A 20,864-nucleotide genomic window follows, 5' to 3' on the forward strand; every position below is an offset into this window, starting at 1 on the left:
GATAAAGTGGTACAGCGAGGAGAGATGATAAAGTGGTACGGCGAGGAGAGATGATAAAGTGGTACGGCGAGGAAAGATGATAAAGTGGTACAGCGAGGAGAGATGATAAAGTGGTACGGCGAGGAGAGATGATAAAGTGGTACAGCGAGGAGAGATGATAAAGTGGTACACGAGTGAAGAAAACGCAGAAATGGATGAAAATGCTGAAAATAATGTTAGGATGAAGTTTGAACAGTATAAAGCAATCAGAAGAGAAAGCCCCGTTGAAACCACCCTACCTACGGTCCTGCACTACTCATGAAGCATATTTAGAACTTTTATTATAAAAAAACATTAAATACTGTCAAATGCCATCATACCGTCAAAAATGTTGACGATATCTCCCAGCCCTAGTTGGTGTCCCCCTCAGCCCTAGTTGGTGTCCCCCTCAACCCTTTCCCCCAGGTTGGCTGCGTGTCTCCAGCTATCAGGTGGCCAGGAAATGGCTCTACAGTTAGTGCTGTCTGATCTACAGCCATTAAGTTGCCTGATGGGGATACTGTGGTGCAATCAACCGCTACATGCATGGAAGTGGGGAGGGAAGGGCAAAAAAAAGAGGCGGAAATAAGAGAAAATCAGCCACAAAGGCCCTCGTTCCCTCTCCCTTTCTCTCTCTCAGACCCCCCACCACACCCGGTCGTTCTGACACAACAGGAAGGACTGGTTACATAACCTTATTGCCTCTGCCTCTAGCCTCCATCTCTGACGTGCCAACCTGGCCCTGGCTCCCTCCGTGCAGGCCAACAGTGGTGCGCTCCACGGCCGGCTCCCTCCGTGCCGCCCAACAGCTGTTACCGTAAAGTAGGTTTTGGCTTTTCTAGGGCATTGTAGATGAGCATAAGCATCTGCCTGTGGTTCCAAAGGGTCAAAGGTTGCATCTTCGAATCCAGTGATATAAAGTTGTTTTTGATATTTTGTTTTAAGCCTATGCCAAACCTTAATCGTTGCATGAACCATTCAGGATGAATGACTAACCTTAATCGTTGAATGAACCATTCAGGATGAATGACTAACCTTAATCGTTGCATGAACCATTCAGGATGAATGACTAACCTTAAGAATTTGGAGTTAACGCCTAAACAACCTCAAACACTTTGAAATGTGATGTTTGAGAAACATGGATGAACGTCTAATTCTGACGTGAGACTGTGAGAGCTGGTAGGGTGAACTACGGAGGCCCCTGAGGATCAGATCACACAGAGGAGAGGTGTTTGGTGTGGTAGGGGCTGGTGTCCTAGACCTGCTCTATCCAGTCCTACTGATACAAGAGGCCTGAAGGGTGAGGCAAAGCAGTCTGGGACATGGAGATAATACCCCCTTGCCTCTGCCTCCCCTCTGGGTTTTATTACATATTTTCAGGACCAACTTTACATATTGTAGGCCTTCAAACCCAACTGAATGATATTATCATGCAATGTGTTTTATTAGCATTAATAAACCGATTAACTATATGCACAATAGTAGTTTAACATTTAAAGAAAACATGCTGAATGTCATTTGAATAATAATGACGTAGCACATGTGAGTTATTTAAAAAGTCATAATTGTAATAGCTGGAAAAGAAATACAACAAAACATTGAAGTAGTCAATGAGAACCGGTATTTGCCGCAAAACAACTTAAACATCAGTATATGTTGTACAATGTTACCAACATTATGTTTAAGCAATAAGGCCCGAGGGGGTGTGGTATATGGAAAATATACCATGGCTAAGGGCTGTTCTTAGGCACCACGCAACGTGGTATATAGCCATGGTATATTGGCCATATATCACAAACCCCCGAGGTGCCTTATTGCTATTATTAACTGGTTACCAACGTAATTAGAGCAGTAAAAATACATGTTTGTCATACCTGTGGTATACTGTCTGATATACCACAGCTGTCAGCCAATCATCATTCAGGGCTCGACCAACCCAGTTTATAATCACAGATATATACAACGTCTGCGCGGTCACAGGTGGATATATATCATAGGTAGAAACCTATCAAATAATCTCTCATAACATGCTGTACTGTACATCCATATCAACGTGTGTGGATCTGACTCTCTCACTCTGTTTTCAACACCTTGTCCAAGATTTCTCCTTCTATTCTCCCTGTGGCATCTGTCTCTTCTGCTGAGTTCTTTGTCTGGCTAAACCTCCTTCTCCCCACCTCAGTGACCACAGATCCAGCAGTGGCCCCTATAGCTCCCCCTATGGGCCCTCCAAAGAACACGCCCACCACCCCACCCAGCAGCGCACCTCCAGCCGTCAGCTTGGGGACCTTACTCGCTCCCGCCCCCACCTTCTCCCACACCGAGCGAAGGAGTGACGAATACCATGCAGAAGAGGACGAGAGCGAGGGAAGATTTTCCAATTCAAGGGCGCTCACACTCTTCTCTGCCTCCTCTCTCGTTCTCTCGTTCTCCTCCTCATCTTCCTCTGTCTCTCTCAAGGGCTGCATGGAGTAGGAATGAAGCGCTTGTCTCTTCACCTCCTCTCCTCTTCCCCTCCTCTCCCTCACTATCTCCTCCTGTCTCTGTCTCACCCTATCCTCCGCCTCCTGGAAGAGTGGACAGGAGAAACACTCTCCTCCTCCCTCTCTCACCGTCTGCTCCACCTTCTCCAATAACTCCCCCACACTCCTCCTCTTCCTCTCCTCCTCCTCTTCTCCTCCGCTCCCTCTCTCCATCACATGATACCGATCCCCACATCGTTTAACCAACTCTAACAAATCTCTCCTCTGGCTGGAGATATACTTCTCCACACCTTCCACTCCCACTTTCCCGCTCTCCTTCAACCGATCGGAGTGAGTGAAGAGGACCAGGGTGTGGGTCCGGACCGCCCCGGGACCAAAGACTTTCTCTAGGGCCCCTAGAGCCTGTAGCTCTGCCTGGGCTGGTTGGTCTACAGGGACACAGAGGATGAAGGCGTGGGGGCCAGGGGCCGAGAGGGCCACACAGGACGACAGCTTGGAACGGACCACATCGGGAGGGTGCTCGGAGCGGAACCAGTCTGGAGTGTCCACCACTGCCACCTGGAGGTTAGAGGGAGGATAAAGAGGAGGAGAAGAGGATTTGTAGAGGTCTGAAATTACTGGCATGTAGCTCGTCATTTGAGGTCACTACTATATTGATTTTACTGATGCAAAAGTTCAACTTGACCCCCCCCCATTTACTGTGAAAGTGTTTACAGTCATTAACATTATAACATTCTTAGACATAATACTTGATGGGTTTCAGTTTGAAACAAGTCAAACTGCAGACCTCAATAGAACTCAATAGAAGTCAATAGAACTCAATAGACCTCAATAGACCTCAATAGACCTCAATAGAACTCAATAGACCTCAATAGACCTCAATAGACCTCAATAGAACTCAATAGACCTCAATAGACCTCAATAGAACTCAATAGAAGTCAATAGACCTCAATAGACCTCAATAGACCTCAATAGAACTCAATAGACCTCAATAGAACTCAATAGACCTCAATAGACCTCAATAGACCTCAATAGACCTCAATAGAACTCAATAGACCTCAATAGAAGTCAATAGAAGTCAATAGACCTCAATAGAACTCAATAGACCTCAATAGAAGTCAATAGACCTCAATAGACCTCAATAGAAGTCAATAGACCTCAATAGACCTCAATAGAAGTCAATAGACCTCAATAGAAGTCAATAGACCTCAATAGAAGTCAATAGAAGTCAATAGACCTCAATAGAAGTCAATAGACCTCAATAGACCTCATATTATTCAATGATTAAGAAAATAGAAACCCAATAAAGCTGTAATAACGATTAATCAATCACTAACCCGTCTCCCGGCAACGAGGGCCCTGCTCTTCTGACAGTCCTGAGTGACGGCTGTGGTAATGTCTGGTCGAGACACAAACTCCTCCCGCCCCAGTATGATATTACCTGCTGCACTCTTCCCTGACCCTGACCTACCCAGCAGAACCACACGCAACTCTGACTGGGAGGAGGAGGAGGAGGGGGTTGTCTTCTCTTCAATGCTGTTGATTTTGTGGGAGACTGACAAGGACAGACAGTATGTTTAGATCACTCCAAAGCTGTTGATTCTGTGGCAGACTGACAAGGACAGACAGTATGTTTAGATCACTCCAAAGCTATTGATTCTGTGGCAGACTGACAAGGACAGACAGTATGTTTAGATCACTCCAAAGCTGTTGATTCTGTGGCAGACTGACAAGGACAGACAGTATGTTTAGATCACTCCAAAGCTGTTGATTCTGTGGCAGACTGACAAGGACAGACAGTATGTTTAGATCACTCCAAAGCTATTGATTCTGTGGCAGACTGACAAGGACAGACAGTATGTTTAGATCACTTCAAAGCTGTTGATTCTGTGGCAGACTGACAAGGACAGACAGTATGTTTAGATCACTCCAAAGCTATTGATTCTGTGGCAGACTGACAAGGACAGACAGTATGATTAGATCACTCCAAAGCTGTTGATTCTGTGGCAGACTGACAAGGACAGGCAGTATTTTTAGATCACTCCAAAGCTGTTGATTCTGTGGCAGACTGACAAGGACAGACAGTATTTTTAGATCTTTCTCACATTTAGATGAAATGGGGAAAAGTTCAAGAACACCACAATTGACATTGTTGTGTTACACTGAGAAGTATGTGACTTACAGGTATTAACAACTTTCTGGGCTGGTTTTGCTTCGAGTTTGGACAGCTGTGAGAGTATACCGCCCTCTAGAGACAGAAAGATAGAATTACAACAGAGGAACACAGTCTAGTGAACAACCCTTCATTGCCACACATTACTTTCAGTGTCAAAGTAGTTTGTTTGAGCTTGGTTTGAGTAATGGACATATATATCCATACCGAAGTGTGACTAGCGGACAGTTTCCATACAAAATGGGTCTTTACCTTCAGTCAGATGGAAACTAGGGATCCTTGTGAACAGTGCTGGACCACCATTCTGGGGCTTTTTTGGCTGCTGCTGTTGTGTTGGTGTTGATTGAAGACAATTAACCAAGGGTTTCACAGTCACTTTCTCTTCCATATCTTCCCCCTCTTCCCTTCTTCTCCTCTCAATCTCTTCTTCTCTTTTCCTCTCCATCTCTTCCCTCTCTTCCTCTCTTCTCCTCTCTATAGCAGAGTTAGGTGTAACCTCTCTTTTCCTGTTTCCCCAATATCTGCGTGTCTCTGTGTTGGTGACGTGTCTAGATTCCAGTTCCCCCTCTCTCCCCCTCGCTTGTTCTTCCACCTTCTCCTTCAGTTCCCTCTCTCTCCCCCTCGCTTGTTCTTCCACCTTCTCCTTCAGTTCCCTCTCTCTCTCCCTCGCTTGTTCTTCCACCTTCTCCTTCAGTTCCCTCTCTCTCTCCCTCGCTTGTTCTTCCACCTTCTCCTTCAGTTCCCTCTCTCTCCCCCTCGCTTGTTCTTCCACCTTCTCCTTCAGTTCCCTCTCTCTCTCCCTCGCTTGTTCTTCCACCTTCTCCTTCAGTTCCCTCTCTCTCTCCCTCGCTTGTTCTTCCACCTTCTCCTTCAGTTCCCTCTCTCTCCCCCTCGCTTGTTCTTCCACCTTCTCCTTCAGTTCCCTCTCTCTCTCCCTCGCTTGTTCTTCCACCTTCTCCTTCAGTTCCCTCTCTCTCCCCCTCTCTTGTTCTTCCACCTTCTCCTTCAGTTCCCTCTCTCTCCCCCTCGCTTGTTCTTCCACCTTCTCCTTCAGTTCCCTCTCTCTCCCCCTCGCTTGTTCTTCCACCTTCTCCTTCAGTTCCCTCTCTCTCCCCCTTCTCTTCCTTCTCTTCTCCATCTCATCTTTTCTTCTCTTCTCCCACTCTTCCTCTATTTTTCTCTCCATCTCTTCCTTCTCTTTCCTGCTCTTCATTATCTCATCCCTCTCTTTCTTTATCTTCTCCATCTCTTCCTTCCAGTTTTCCATCTCCTCACTCTCTTCCCTCTCTTCCTCTCTTCTCCTCTCTATAGCAGAGTTAGGTGTAACCTCTCTCTTCTGGCTTCCACAATATCTGCGTGTCTCTGTGTTTGTGACGTGTCTAGATTCCAGCACAGTCTCTTTCTCCTCCACTTTGTACCTCTTCAGTTCCCTCTCTCTCTCCCTCGCTTGTTCTTCCACCTTCTCCTTCAGTTCCCTCTCTCTCCCCCTCGCTTGTTCTTCCACCTTCTCCTTCAGTTCCCTCTCTCTCTCCCTCGCTTGTTCTTCCACCTTCTCCTTCAGTTCCCTCTCTCTCTCCCTCGCTTGTTCTTCCACCTTCTCCTTCAGTTCCCTCTCTCTCCCCCTCGCTTGTTCTTCCACCTTCTCCTTCAGTTCCCTCTCTCTCTCCCTCGCTTGTTCTTCCACCTTCTCCTTCAGTTCCCTCTCTCTCTCCCTCGCTTGTTCTTCCACCTTCTCCTTCAGTTCCCTCTCTCTCCCCCTCGCTTGTTCTTCCATCTCTCTCTGCAGGGTGTTCTGTCGTATGTAGCATCCTCTGTTCTTTTGTACCATGTTCTCCACCTGAAATAAAGCACAGTGCCTCAAATATAAAATACTAACAGGGTGGTTATATGTATTTGCAACATTCTGTGGACATAGTAATAAAGTGTGTGAAAGTGATGTGTCAATAAAGTGATGTGTCAATAAAGTGATGTGTCAATAAAGTGGGTGGGTCCTACAAATTGACAGTAGAAGCACATACAGGCACTACATTAATTGGATCCACTGTCATCACTATCATTATAAGATGGGATGGTTACCTTCTCCAGCAGCTCCCTGACCTGCTCCCTGTCCTGCGGTCGGCGGTTGTTGAGGACGTGGTATTGGCCCCCACACCTGTCAATCACCTCCCTGAGCCCAGGGTCCTCTCCCTCCAGGTACTGCCCCGCCCCCTGGCCCATCAGGTAGTCTCCACAGGTGAACAGCACCAGGGTGTGTTTCAACACCCCCTCCCCAAACACCTCCTCCAGCTCAGCGGGCACTCTGTGCTCCACCTGGATCAATTAGAACGATGCAAATACATGGTATTCATAAGCACAATGTGCATCATTAAGTCAAACAAAAGGAAATAACATAGAACATGGAGACTGTTCAGGACTCACAACACCGTAGTAAAACTACATGACAAAACACCAGAGACGCAATAACAAAGAAACATAGAACTTCTCTGAACGATTAGAGAACTATTAGACCCACCTCGGTGAACTGGCCGACAGGAACCAGCAGCAGGAAGGCGTGTGGCCCCGGGGCAGCCAGCTCAAGTGCCCTCTCTGTCTCCTTCCTCACCCCAGCCTCCATGTGGCCCCCGCTCCAGTACCAGCGAGGGGCCTCCACCACAGTCAACCTCCGGCCCTCGGAGGCCCCAGGCCTCAGCTGGCAAAGCCTAGGGGAAGAACTAGAGGAGGAAGGAGAGCCGGAGGAGGACTGGCCCAGGAGGGTGTCTCCTGACAGGGTCTTGCCACAGCCGATGGTCCCTAGGAGGACCAAGCGGAGCTCTGGCTCTGGAGTTCTGGCATGGCTGCCGGGGAGGACGTCAGTCATAGCTGAAAGAGAGAGAGATTAGTTACAGATACTGAAGAGGTATTACTTACAGTACTTACAGCCTGATGGTCAAGATGATGTTCATTCGTGTGAATAAATGACTTTGTTCTCCATACCACTAGTTATCAGCGTGGGAATAAAATGTAAGGGTGTGTGTCTTTGTGCGTAGCCGCAGGCTTCTCTCTCACACCCAGTCTGTCTAACTGCCATGATTAACACACCTGAAAGTTCAACTGGAAATGTGGGCTGGGTTGCCTCTTGTCTTATCATCTAACCTGGGTCAGTCATCCTGTGGCAATTATCATTCAAAGGATAACCCAGAAGAGGTGTTACAAAGAAATGCTTACTGTCAGTGAACACCTTTGAAGCAGTGTGTCTGGTGTGTGTGTATCTATCTTTCAATTGGAATGTGTGTATCAGAGATGCAAAGATTCAAGTTACAGGTGAGGTATTGTCTGTGTTCACTGATCTGCCTGTGTAGTGTCAAACTTTCCCCCCCATCTCTCTTTCCTTGTGTGTGTGTGCATGCATCATGTGCACGGATGACCAATTTCCAGCCACACCCCCACACGCCTGCCAGGCCTGTCCAACGACATACCCCTGCCAGGCCTGTCCAACGAGATTCTGTTCAGAACAACGTGTGGAGTAATACTCAAACACACAATGTACACTGCAAGCTCATAGCACCAGAACATAAAAACCGCACAAATAGTACGACATATACAGCATATGTAGATCTAGTTCAGTTAGACACGCCCTGACAGCCTGTTGTTTATATCCCGTGTTTCTAACCACAGACAACCATGTCCTGTCAACTCTTAACACTCCTGTTCTCCTATAGCAGCGAAACTGGAACAGACCTGATCCTGTGCATTATGATCAGTTTAAACAACCATATCGTTTACTGCCTACACATGGCAGGGTGGCATTGCATCAGGGGTTGAGGTCAAATGAAGACCTCCGTGAGGTGTAGGAGAAACAGTACTGTAGCAACAGCTTCACTTTCACAGGCATCTTTGATTTAGATTAGATCATGTGAAATATGAAGAAATTCAAGGCTTTTAAATACCTTACAGTCTATGATATGTTCTGTTTTAACAACCCTCCTGACTGACATACACGGTACACACATCAACCACCTAAATCTACGGAGGTATCCCCCTTACCCAGGTAGGAGTTTGTTGGAACGGGTTGCTGGGTTTTCTGTCTGTATCCCTGTGTCTTCTCCTTCCTTCTCTCAGATGAACCCAGTCGCTCTGAACCGGCTTGTCTCTCCTGTGTAACCCTCCTCACCTCTATCAGTCTGTTATGGCAACACCTATCCTTCCTCATCAACCTCTAAATACGGCCAAACTACATGGATTAAGGAGTGTCAGTATTAGTGAGTCACCGGTCTACCTAGTGCACCCTCCCTTTCTCGGTCACACGCGCACGCTGAAACACACCAACATTCTCTGGCTCTATTGTTCAGAGGCCACCAGGTATTCCATGGAGAGGCGGAGTGGTAAACAGTGACACTCACGCCAAACGTTCACCACAGCCAATGAGGGGTACATGGGTGGCGATGGCCTGCGATGGAGAGAGTGGGTACCAATCTAGAGTACCAGTCAAAAGTTTGGACACCTTCTCATTCAAGAGTTTTTCTTTATGTTTTATATTTTCTACAATGTAGAATAATAGTGGACATCAAAACCACCAAATAACACATACAGAATCATGTAGTAACCAAAAAAGTGTTTAACAGATCAAAACATAAAGCCACCCTTTGCCTTGATGACAGCTTTGCACTCTTAGCATTCTCTCAACCGGCTTCATGAGGAATGCTTTTCCAACAGTCTTGAAGGAGTTCCCACATATGCTGAGCATTTGTTAGCTGCTTTTTCTTCACTCTGCATTCCAAACCATCTCAGTTGGTTTGAGGTTGGGTGTTTGTGGAGGTCAGGTCATCTGATGCAGCACTCCATCACTCTCCTTCTTGGTCAAATAGCCCTTACACAGCCTGGAGGTGTGTTCACAGTCATTGTCCTGTTGCTTCACTGTGGGAACCACACATGCGGAGATCATCCGTTCACCTAGTCTGCATCTCACAAAGACAAGGCGGTTGGAACCAAAAATCTCAAATTTGGACTCATTAGACCAAAGGACAGATTTCCACCTGTCTAATGTCCATTGATCGTGTTTCTTGGCCCAAGCAAGTCTCCTCTTCTTACTTGTGTCCTTTAGTAGTGGTTTCTTTGCAGCAATTCGACCATGAAGGCCTGATTCACTCAGTCTCCTCTGAACAGTTGATGTTGAGATATGTCTGTTACTTGAACTCTGAAGCATTTATTTGCGCTGCAGTTTCTGAGGCTGGTAACTCTAATGAACTTATCCTCTGCAGCAGAGGTAACTCTGGGTCTTCCTTTCCTGTGGCGGTCCTCATGAGAGCCAGTTTCATCATAGCACTTGGTTTTTGCGACTGCACTTAAAGAAACTTTCAAAGCTGTTGAAATTTTCCAGATTGACTGACCTGCTTGTCTTAAAGTAGTGGCGGACTGTCGTTTCTCTTTGCTTATTTGAGCTGTTCTTGCCATAATATGGACTTGGGCTGCCTTCTGTATACCATCCCTACCTTGTCACAACACCACTGATTGCCTCAAAGGCATTAAGGAAAGAACTTCCAGAAATGACCATTTAACAAGGCAGGTAAGGGTGCGGCTGGATGTTCTTTACCAGTCGGCCATCAGATTTGCCACCAATGCTCCTTATAGGACACATCACTGCACTCTATACTCCTCTGTAAACTGGTCATCTCTATATACCCGTCGCAAGACCCACTGGTTGATGCTTATTTATAAAACCCTCTTAGGCCCCACTCCCCCCCCTATCTGAGATATCTACTGCAGCCCTCATCCTCCACATACAACATCCGTTCTGCAAGTCAAATTCTGTTAATCAAGGCAAAGGGTGGATACCTTGAAGAATCTCAAATACAAAATATGTTTCCATGTGTTATTTCAGTTTAGTCTTCACTATTATTTCACAGTGTAGAAAATAGTAAAAGTAAAGAAAAGGCCAGGAATGAGTCCAAACGTTTGACTGGTACTGTATATGTGATGGTACATTATGAGCTAGATTAGTTCTATGGGTGTGGTTGAATATCTGTACAGCAGGACACACCGTTTTGGAATGTTCCGAGAAATAGGCTACGTAGAACAAACATGCCTCTTTGACATGTAGAACAAGGAATCACATTGGCTCTATTCATGGCACTTGTAGTCGATCTGCAACGCTCAATAACTTCTGGCAAATGAACGTGACCCTGGAAAATTATACCCAAGTAGCAAGATACCCACTGCAGTGTTTTACAGTTACAGAACCAAACCCACTGCAGTGTTTTACAGTTACAGTGCCTTGCGAAAGTATTCGGCCCCCTTGAACTTTGCGACCTTTTGCCACATTTCAGGCTTCAAACATAAAGATATAAAACTGTATTTTTTTTGTGAAGAATCAACAACAAGTGGGACACAATCATGAAGTGGAACGACATTTATTGGATATTTCAAACTTTTTTAACAAATCAAAAACTGAAACATTGGGCGTGCAAAATTATTCAGCCCCCTTAAGTTAATACTTTGTAGCGCCACCTTTTGCTGCGATTACAGCTGTAAGTCGCTTGGGGTATGTCTCTATCAGTTTTGCACATCGAGAGACTGACATTTTTTCCCATTCCTCCTTGCAAAACAGCTCGAGCTCAGTGAGGTTGGATGGAGAGCATTTGTGAACAGCAGTTTTCAGTTCTTTCCACAGATTCTCGATTGGCTTCAGGTCTGGACTTTGACTTGGCCATTCTAACACCTGGATATGTTTATTTTTGAACCATTCCATTGTAGATTTTGCTTTATGTTTTGGATCATTGTCTTGTTGGAAGACAAATCTCCGTCCCAGTCTCAGGTCTTTTGTAGACTCCTTTCGGATTTTCTTCCAGAATGGTCTTGGTATTTGGCTCCATCCATCTTCCCATCAATTTTAACCATCTTCCCTGTCCCTGCTGAAGAAAAGCAGGCCCAAACCATGATGCTGCCACCACCATGTTTGACAGTGGGGATGGTGTGTTCAGGGTGATGAGCTGTGTTGCTTTTACGCCAAACATAACGTTTTGCATTGTTGCCAAAAAGTTTAATTTTGGTTTCATCTGACCAGAGCACCTTCTTCCACATGTTTGGTGTGTCTCCCAGGTGGCTTGTGGCAAACTTTAAACAACACTTTTATGGATATCTTTAAGAAATGGCTTTCTTCTTGCCACTCTTCCATAAAGGCCAGATTTGTGCAATATACGACTGATTGTTGTCCTATGGACAGAGTCTCCCACCTCAGCTGTAGATCTCTGCAGTTCATCCAGAGTGATCATGGGCCTCTTGGCTGCATCTCTGATCAGTCTTCTCCTTGTATGAGCTGAAAGTTTAGAGGGACGGCCATGTCTTGGTAGATTTGCAGTGGTCTGATACTCCTTCCATTTCAATATTATCGCTTGCACAGTGCTCCTTGGGATGTTTAAAGCTTGGGAAATCTTTTTGTATCCAAATCCGGCTTTAAACTTCTTCACAACAGTATCTCGGACCTGCCTGGTGTGTTCCTTGTTCTTCATGATGCTCTCTGCGCTTTTAACGGACCTCTGAGACTATCACAGTGCAGGTGCATTTATACGGAGACTTGATTACACACAGGTGGATTGTATTTATCATCATTAGTCATTTAGGTCAACATTGGATCATTCAGAGATCCTCACTGAACTTCTGGAGAGTTTGCTGCACTGAAAGTAAAGGGGCTGAATAATTTTGCGCGCCCAATTTTTCAGTTTTTGATTTGTTAAAAAAGTTTGAAATATCCAATAAATGTCGTTCCACTTCATGATTGTGTCCCACTTGTTGATTCTTCACAAAAAAACACAGTTTTATATCTTTATGTTTGAAGCCTGAAATGTGGCAAAGTTCAAGGGGGCCCGAATACTTTCGCAAGGCACTGAACCAAACCCACTGCAGTATTTTACAGTTATAGAACCAAACCCACTGCAGTGTTTTACAGTTATAGAACCAAACCCACTGCAGTGTTTTACAGTTATAGAACCAAACCCGCTGCAGTATTTTACAGTTATAGAACCAAACCCGCTGCAGTATTTTACAGTTATAGAACCAAACCCACTGCAGTGTTTTACAGTTATAGAACCAAACCCACTGCAGTGTTTTACAGTTATAGAACCAAACCCACTGCAGTATTTTACAGTTATAGAACCAAACCCACTGCAGTGTTTTACAGTTATAGAACCAAACCCACTGCAGTATTTTACAGTTATAGAACCAAACCCACTGCAGTGTTTTACAGTTATAGAACCAAACCCACTGCAGTGTTTTACAGTTATAGAACCAAACCCACTGCAGTGTTTTACAGTTATAGAACCAAACCCACTGCAGTGTTTTACAGTTATAGAACCAAACCCACTGCAGTATTTTACAGTTATAGAACCAAACCCACTGCAGTGTTTTACAGTTATAGATCCAAACCCACTGCAGTATTTTACAGTTATAGAACCAAACCCACTGCAGTATTTTACAGTTTTAGAACCAAACCCACTGCAGTATTTTACAGTTATAGAACCAGACCCACTGCAGTATTTTACAGTTATAGAACCAAACCCACTGCAGTATTTTACAGTTATAGAACCAAACCCACTGCAGTGTTTTACAGTTATAGAACCAAACCCACTGCAGTATTTTACAGTTATAGAACCAAACCCACTGCAGTATTTTACAGTTATAGAACCAAACCCACTGCAGTGTTTTACAGTTATAGAACCAAACCCACTGCAGTATGTTACAGTTATAGAACCAAACCCACTGCAGTATTTTACAGTTATAGAACCAAACCCACTGCAGTGTTTTACAGTTATAGAACCAAACCCACTGCAGTGTTTTACAGTTATAGAACCAGAAGAAGCACTCTGGCGCCTCCGGCATTGTCTGACATCCTGTCAGTCTAAAAACATGTGGCTGTTGTGAGAACAGACACTGACAGTCTAAAAACATGTGGCTGTTGTGAGAACAGACACTGACATTCTTACGTGATGAGTCAGAGCTCAACAAGTGGAAATTATTCTCTTAAATAGTCAAAGTATTTCATCTGGAACAAAAATCCATGAACCGTTGATTAGAAGCTCTTGCCAAGTTGGAAAAATATCAAAACGAGTGCATGAACAAAACACGTTTTAATTGAACAAATGAAACTAAACAAATGGTTTATCTTTCAAATTCAATATGAACCCAGATAACTTCGGAGGTAAAGTAGAGCGGGACGTGCAGATTGGGACGTTCGCTTAAAAGCCCCTCTTAAAACAAACGGCTTACTTATCCCCCCCATCCCTTCAAAAGGCCCCAAACAGACAGGAAGGAACATCTTCAAAGTATGACAACGTCCTGTTTGCCCTGGTTAAGGCTCTTCTCCTCAGACAGACTTCACAAACCAGGCATCACATAGGCAATGTTGTCCAGAGTCTCTGCCTAGAAGAAAGATGGGGATAATAGAAGTTGGTGAGGGTCCTAATCATTTGACAGCTACTGAATGTGTGTGTGTGTGTGTGTAAGCCTCACCAGTGTGTGTGAGTGTGAAGGGCAGCTGCGTAGCTCAGGGACCAGAGAGGTGAGACAGGCCAGGGGAGCCAGGGCACACAGTAGAGAGTCCAGTAACACAGACAGACTTCCTGACACTGCCATCATCTCCTAGAGAGAGACAGAAAGAGACACCGACAGGGAAAGAGAAAGAAATAAAGGGAGGGTCAGGGCGAAAGAGAGCGAGATTCATCAAACTATCAGCAACTTCAATCAAACAATGCTTGCATGACATGTCCGTATTCAGTAGCCTTTCAGTGTGAGGACAATGAAGCCAACAGTGTTCAACCAGGCCCACCTTAGTTCCCTGAAGCCGGTGGCCAATGTGAGACAGCGATTCCCCCAGCAGCTGTAGGTGGGCCGCTGCGTTCACTGGGTCTACCTCAGGCCCTGTCAACATGGGTGAGTCTGTGGTATCAGGGGTCATGAGACTGCAACTAGCTGTAGAGGCCTCCGCTCTTATCTCGTTCTGCTGGTCGTCCATGTACATCCAGAACGATGGCATGGTAGACTCCTCCCTACTCTGGGAGAGGAGCGGGGGGGAAACGAGGGATGAGTAAGAAGCAGAAAAGGAGATCAGTGGAAGGAAACTTACCAAGCACTGCCCTCTGCTGTCCATTTGACACAATAACACCTAGAAGCTGCTCTTTTAGATCTAGGATCAGTACACCCTCCCTATATCCTTAACATTAATCACTACTGGGGAAATGCTAGACATAACTTAGATCAGGGTCTAGAGGGCAACTTGGTCTTCCTCTTACTAACCATCTCCAGAAAGAGGCCTTAGTCCCCAGGTGAATCTCAATTCCTCTCTCCTTGACTCCTTCTTAAACCTCATTAGAGGAGAACGTCTGAGGCTGCAAGGAATCAAGGACATAAAATGGAGACTCACCCCACCTATTCACTCACTTCCTCAAATCTCTCCCCTTCTGTCAACCATTCGTCTGGTGATTCACAGGTCTGGTGGTCGTACTGGTGATGGGAGAGAGCATACAACTCCGGTCCTGCACTGCCATTGGTCCAACTGTGGAGGTGGGTGTGGTCACCTGTAAAGAGTACGGAATGGATGAAGCACCTATGAGATTGAGCCAAAATTACAGGGAGATGTGTGTCCCAAATGGCACCCTATTCCTTACATAGTGCACTAGTTCTGACCATTGTCAAAAGTAGTGCTCTATGTAGGGAACAGGGTGCCATTGCTCCAAATTTCAGTCACGCTCACGATGTATCCGCGTTCCAAACCTGAATGTCTCCTCTTCTTGTATGACTTCTTGCATTTGCGTTCTTTGACAAGTTGTTCCTCATCCGCCACTAGGTCATCATCCTCATCCTCCTCTCTCAGGAAATCTTTGTAGGATCTTTTCTTCTCTCTCTGACTGCGGCTGGTCACAAGGCCCACCTCTCCCTCCATCTTCTACACCTGGGAAAGAGAGGCAGTAATATAGACATTAAAATCGATGCACATAACATGATACAATGTATAGGTTCAAATATACTGAATAGGCTGCTATTGCAAAGAAGCTGCTTGGGCACACTGGCGAAAATATGCATTTTAACCTCCTAACAGGTGCATTCTACCACCTCTAAACAAACACACTGCCTACCTGCTCCGCACAAATGTAAACGCAGTACGGAGGTGGCTCTGTTGCTCAACCGCTCGTGGTAATTTCGATTATGAATTAGCTATGAATTGGTAGCAGATCAAGAGAACTCCGTTGTGGCTTTCCGATGTGTCGACAAAGAACTGATGGACCATCTCCAAACTTCACCCACCGCTTGTCGCCATCTTTGAAGAGTTCAAAGTTTGCTGCGCTCACAAGCGCAGGATAACGCACCCCGTGGGTGGAGGCGCATGGTTTACGTAAAATGAGACATTGGCCTACACTTTTCAAAGGGTAACAAAATCACTATTATTTGCAAAACGTTGCAATGTATGTTACAATTTCGCCGTGTGATTAAATTCATATGTTTTTACTCACAGACTGTCAGGCTAGCCTACTCTACTCAATTTATGGGTGGTAAATCGTTGCTCCATAATTTCCTGAATTTGAAGTCTCCTTCGCTGGTGGGATGATTTCAACACCATTGGAATGCGAGTCCCTGCTGGTACAAATTCCACGGACTCATGTTTAGGAAATGATCGAATCGTTCTCACCCCATTTGCTCCCCCTTCCCTCACGTCCACATAGTCGCCCTTCCCTCACGTCCACATAGTCGCTGAATCACGGTAAGCGGTCAAAGCAATATTCTTATCGCTGACTGCTTCCGCATGAAAATCACATTCTAAAACTTTATGACCAATTCTTTTATTGCTACAATTTAGCACACCAGTTATACGCAATCTATATATTTGGCTGCATTGTTGCAGACTTGCAGGTTGCAACAAAGTTACAGTTATGGATTATTCTCCATTAAATAAATGAATCTTTAAATCAAATATTATGGCATCAAAATCGAATAATTATACCCTTATAATGCATACCTATATTAACACTATCATATATGAATCATCAACTGATATTAGACCTAAGAGGGAATTAAATAGTAATAGTTGTTTACATCATTGCCAAATTGCCACTGCCATTTCCAGGCATGATTGAGTGCTTTGTTGTGACAGAGAGAGGGAGGTTGAACTTGGCAGTCAGAGATTAAGTCAAACAGCATTGCAGCACACTGTGTGTACAGAAACAGTGGAGAGTATTTAGGTTACACTGTTAACAATTAAACCAACAGGTGTCTATTCATCTTTCTTTACCCATGCTAATTGAATGTACTGTACAGTACATCCACAGAGACTAACGTTAGTCTAGTGGAAGGTGGGTGAGGAGTTCAACAAAATAATACTCAACTATAATGTACAGTACAAGGTGCTATAACCTTTAAGGTTTCTTCAGCTGTCCCCATAGGAGCCAAGTGTGTATTTGGACAGTGGACTTCAAGTTCACTGTGTCTGTGACTCTGTCTTATTTGAGCTAGACATTGCACTTGAACATCAGGAGAGTGCAATGTCAGCGAGTCCATTATGAAATGTTGCTATGTATCAGAAAAATAATGACACATAAACCACAATGTGACTTGTACATTGGGTAATTGTTCTTACCTCTTCTGCATTTAGTGTTAGGGAATTTACAGTATTTCACCAGTTTATGGAAAATGTATTCAATCACATGTATTTCATGACCTTTTTTTAATATGTATGTATATATGTATTATATGACCTTTATTTAACCAGGCAAGTCAGATAAGAACACATTCTTATTTTCAATAACGGCCTGGGAACAGTGGGTTAACTGCCTGTTCAGGGGCAGAACGACAGATTTGTACCTTATTAGCTCAGGATATGAACTTGCAACCTTTCAGTTACTAGTCTAACGCTCTAACCACTAGGCGACCCTGCCGCCCCGTATATACATATATATATATATATGATTGTATATATATATATAATGGACAGTAAACCTAACACAAAGAGCCAACTAGCGAACTTCAAGTAGCAAACTTGAATCATCAAACATGAGATTACTATCACTTCTTGACAAAACACACCATAGTCATGTGATTGTGCTGTGTCGTTTACACAGAGTCTGGATTTCAACACTCCTCCCTCTGCTCCCCAGAGTGCTGAAGTTACACTGTCATGTTTAGTTAGTGCTGACTTCTGATCCCTCCTCCTAGCCTACATTCCTGTCACCATTCTATGTTGTTCCTGAAGTTGCTCTGTCATGATTAGTCCTAGTCCCTCCATACTCCCCAGTTGTCCATTGCTATTCCCTCACTCCTCCCTCTTCTTTCCAGGGTGGTAAAAAAGTGAGTCATGTTTACTCTTGGTCCCTCCCTCCAGTTTTCCATTTATATTCCTAAAGTTGTGCTGTCATGTTAAGCACTGGTCCCTCCCTCCAGTTTTCCATTTATATTCCTAAAGTTGTGCTGTCATGTTAAGCACTGGTCCCTCCCTCCAGTTTTCCATTTATATTCCTAAAGTTGCGCTGTCATGTTAAGCGCTGGTCCCTCCCTCCAGTTTTCGATTTATGTTCCTAAAGTTGCCTTGTCATGTTAAGCATTGGGCCCTCCCTCCAGTTTTCCATTTCTATTCCTAAAGTTGCCCTGTCATGTTAAGCGCGGGTCCCTCCTCCCCCAGTTTTCCATTACTAGTATTCCTAAAGTTGCCCTGTCATGTTTAGTCCTAGTCCCTCCCTCCACAATGTTCCCATAGCTGTTCCTAGCAGAGCTGTTGTTGAGTCAGGTTTACTGCTTCCTGTTTCTCTCAGCTCAGCTAACCCGTGAAAGAGAAGAAGGGAGGGAGGGAGGAGGGGAGGACAGTATAAAGAGAGGTAGAGACCGGAGAGGAGGCACACAAAATAAGGATTGTACACTTAGGAAGAAAGAAAAAGAGAGAAGGAGAAGACAGTCTCTCATTGTGGGAATATAACAACAAAGAAAGGATCAACTATTGTATAACTTGTGAACTGGTGAGTGAAAAAACTGATTTACAATTTGACTTTTGTGCCATTTCTGGGTCATAGCTTTCAGTCATAACTTTCTATAGCAACTGACATTGCAATTCCTGTTTGGGTCATATAGCAACATGCAAGTATCTGATGTGTGATCATTGTAAAGGCTTATTGTCAACATACATATCATGTTTATACGGTGTACTCTGTTATAGATAAGACGGTATGACATCGTGTTATCTCAGTCATATTGATGGTTTTCTCTGTTGTGAATACAGATATGGAGACAGACAAGAAGATGCAGACACAAGTGGAGCTCACAGACAGGTAAGGCTGTTGTTACAGCCAGCAGTATACATGCTACTGATTTCTGTGTTTTGATTGAACTTAGCAGACAGTTAACATACGCTGTCTCTGCTGGTCTCTACCAAAGCATATGAAGATTGCAGACAAACCAAACTGTTTCTTGTGTTAGTAAGTGTCTTATAAACATGCTGCTTTTGCAAGAGGCAGTGTTTCATAGGGTGTTCTTCTGAGTAGGTGTCTATTGCTCTGATCTACTTGCTGTCACCTGCAGTATCTTATCCCCATTAGCAGTTAGCCTCCATTGATAGACCCGTGTTGGTTTTCCCACCTCTAAGTGATATGTCACCCAGCTGTCCTATATGTCAGTGGGCATTCCCCCTCTCATCCTTCTGTCAATCATCACTCAGTGTGTAAGACAGTCTTTATCACAGATTGAAAACAGAAGTTAACATGACCCCCCCATCTCTGTCTCTGTCTCTGTCTCTGTCTCTGTCTCTGTCTCTGTCTCTGTCTCTGTCTCTGTCTCTGTCTCTGTCTCTGTCTCTGTCTCTGTCTCTGTCTCTGTCTCTGAACAGTACAGTACAGTAATGCTGTAACTTTACAGGTTGAATACAGGGGTTAATGTGTTTTCCTCTCTCTCTCCCACAGTGATCTGTTGAGCAGATTAAGGCTGTGACCAAGGACAGCCATGTCAGAGCAGAGAACACTGAGCTTATGCTGGCCTACCAGAGAGGAAACGTCAGTCTGACACAGTACAAGGTAATCAAATCATTGACATATCATTAACAAAGGCAAAGATTAATCTCTCTGTTTAAACCTCTTGCTGCATCTTAGTAAATGGAGATACTAGCAAGTACAACGCAATTAGTCTTGTGATTCCTTATCTACACTGTAATTCACATTAGTTGTTCCGTGTGGACATGCAACATTTTTCGAGCTGGAGCGCCATGCATCATCAGCTCCATCATTCTATCATGTGCTGCTATCAACTGTTGTGGGTCAAGGTACTGTGTTTTGTGTATAATGGAAGTATTGAGACTAACCCTAGTTTATATCCTTTCCTTGTCTCCTTTCCTCAGCTTCTCCTGTGCTCCCTCTATGAGATCTATCAAGCACTAGAGGAAGCTCTGGACAACAACTCCAACCACCCGAGTGTCGCGCTATATACTTCCCCCTGGAACTAGCACGGCTGGAGTCAGTGGAGAGAGACCTGGAGCATTTCTATGGGCAGGACTGGAGAGAGAAGATTGTTGTACCGGCTGCCACTAAAATATATGCCCATAGACTCAGACAGGTGTGTATTAAACTGGACTGGTCTGTGGAAGTTGAATCGTACCATAATGCTTTATAACAGGGTTTCCCCAACTCGGCCCAGGGGCCTCCTCTGGGTGCACATTTTAGTTTTTGCCCCAGCACCACACAGCTGATTCAAATAACTACCTCATCATCAAACTTTGATTATTTGAATCATCTGTGTAGTGCTAGGATAAAAAACTAAACGTGCACCAAAATGGGCCCAAGACCGAGTTTAGGAAACCCTGCCTTATGTAACCACGAAGGAGGCAAATGAGGGTTTCAAAAATCCAATGTAAATTCAGCCAAACGTTAGAAGTTGAGATAACAAAAATTGTAAAAAATTGGTTACTTGGAATGGGTTTATAGTGCATTCACACCAGTGACTGTACTGACTCTCTCTCTCCTTCTCTCCTTCCCTCCACAGATCGGCAAAGACAACCCTGAGTACCTAGTGGCCCACGCGTACACCCGCTACCTCGGCGACCTATCTGGCGGACAAGTCCTTGGCCGCATTACTCAGAAGTCTCTGGGGCTGAAGGGTGGCGAGGGTCTGTCGTTCTTTTCCTTCCCGGGCGTGAGCAGCCCCAACCTGTTCAAACAGCTGTACAGGAGTAGAATGAACAGCATAGAGCTGGAGGA

General features: G+C 44.8%; 3 protein-coding genes and 1 pseudogene across 4 annotated transcripts in view; 2 read left to right on the forward strand and 2 right to left on the reverse strand.

The window, feature by feature from the left end:
• LOC109876405 (plectin) overlaps nt 1–8,914 on the reverse strand; it is a 9,035-nt gene extending 121 nt beyond the window's left edge. Inside the window, exons 1-7 of one of the 2 annotated variants that reach the window (XM_031799317.1) lie at nt 8,698–8,911; nt 7,187–7,533; nt 6,751–6,984; nt 4,927–6,511; nt 4,684–4,749; nt 3,839–4,056; nt 1–3,059 (exon numbers count right to left, since the gene is read on the reverse strand). The exon at nt 1–3,059 is cut by the window's left edge and continues 121 nt beyond it. In XM_031799317.1, coding sequence (XP_031655177.1) covers nt 2,091–3,059; nt 3,839–4,056; nt 4,684–4,749; nt 4,927–6,511; nt 6,751–6,984; nt 7,187–7,533; nt 8,698–8,863 — 3,585 coding nt within the window. In that variant the 5' untranslated portion in view covers nt 8,864–8,911 and the 3' untranslated portion in view covers nt 1–2,090. Of the gene's footprint in view, nt 3,060–3,838; nt 4,057–4,683; nt 4,750–4,926; nt 6,512–6,750; nt 6,985–7,186; nt 7,534–8,697 lie in introns of both variants that reach the window. The other variant, XM_031799319.1, reaches the window with a different exon arrangement.
• Nucleotides 1–20,864, forward strand: part of LOC109865841 (kelch-like ECH-associated protein 1B) — a 520,109-nt gene that overhangs the window by 60,232 nt on the left and 439,013 nt on the right. The gene's annotated exons all lie outside the window — the stretch shown is intronic.
• LOC109876404 (HMG domain-containing protein 4) lies at nt 13,754–16,447 on the reverse strand. Its single transcript, XM_020468825.2, has 6 exons — nt 15,777–16,447; nt 15,415–15,592; nt 15,082–15,218; nt 14,471–14,695; nt 14,155–14,283; nt 13,754–14,064 (listed from the first exon to the last, which is right to left on the reverse strand). The coding sequence occupies exons 2-6, from the start codon at nt 15,581–15,583 to the stop codon at nt 14,020–14,022; spliced, it is 705 nt and encodes a 234-aa protein (XP_020324414.1). The 5' UTR covers nt 15,584–15,592; nt 15,777–16,447; the 3' UTR covers nt 13,754–14,019.
• Nucleotides 18,502–20,864, forward strand: part of LOC116355427 (heme oxygenase-like) — a 10,048-nt pseudogene continuing 7,685 nt past the window's right edge.

The sequence above is a fragment of the Oncorhynchus kisutch genome, linkage group LG20, assembly GCF_002021735.2.
Source record: "Oncorhynchus kisutch isolate 150728-3 linkage group LG20, Okis_V2, whole genome shotgun sequence".
Taxonomy (NCBI): domain Eukaryota; kingdom Metazoa; phylum Chordata; class Actinopteri; order Salmoniformes; family Salmonidae; genus Oncorhynchus; species Oncorhynchus kisutch.

Excerpts from the sequence above, each read along its gene's own strand:
- LOC109876404 (XM_020468825.2), bottom strand. The coding sequence starts at position 15,583 with ATGGAGGGAGAGGTGGGCCTTGTGACCAGCCGCAGTCAGAGAGAGAAG. Across the intron at positions 15,219-15,414 it reads CAAGAAGAGGAGACATTCAG|GTGACCACACCCACCTCCAC; the intron begins GTTTGGAACGCG and ends TACTCTTTACAG. Across the intron at positions 14,065-14,154 it reads CTTCACACTCACACACACTG|GCAGAGACTCTGGACAACAT; the intron begins GTGAGGCTTACA and ends TCTTTCTTCTAG.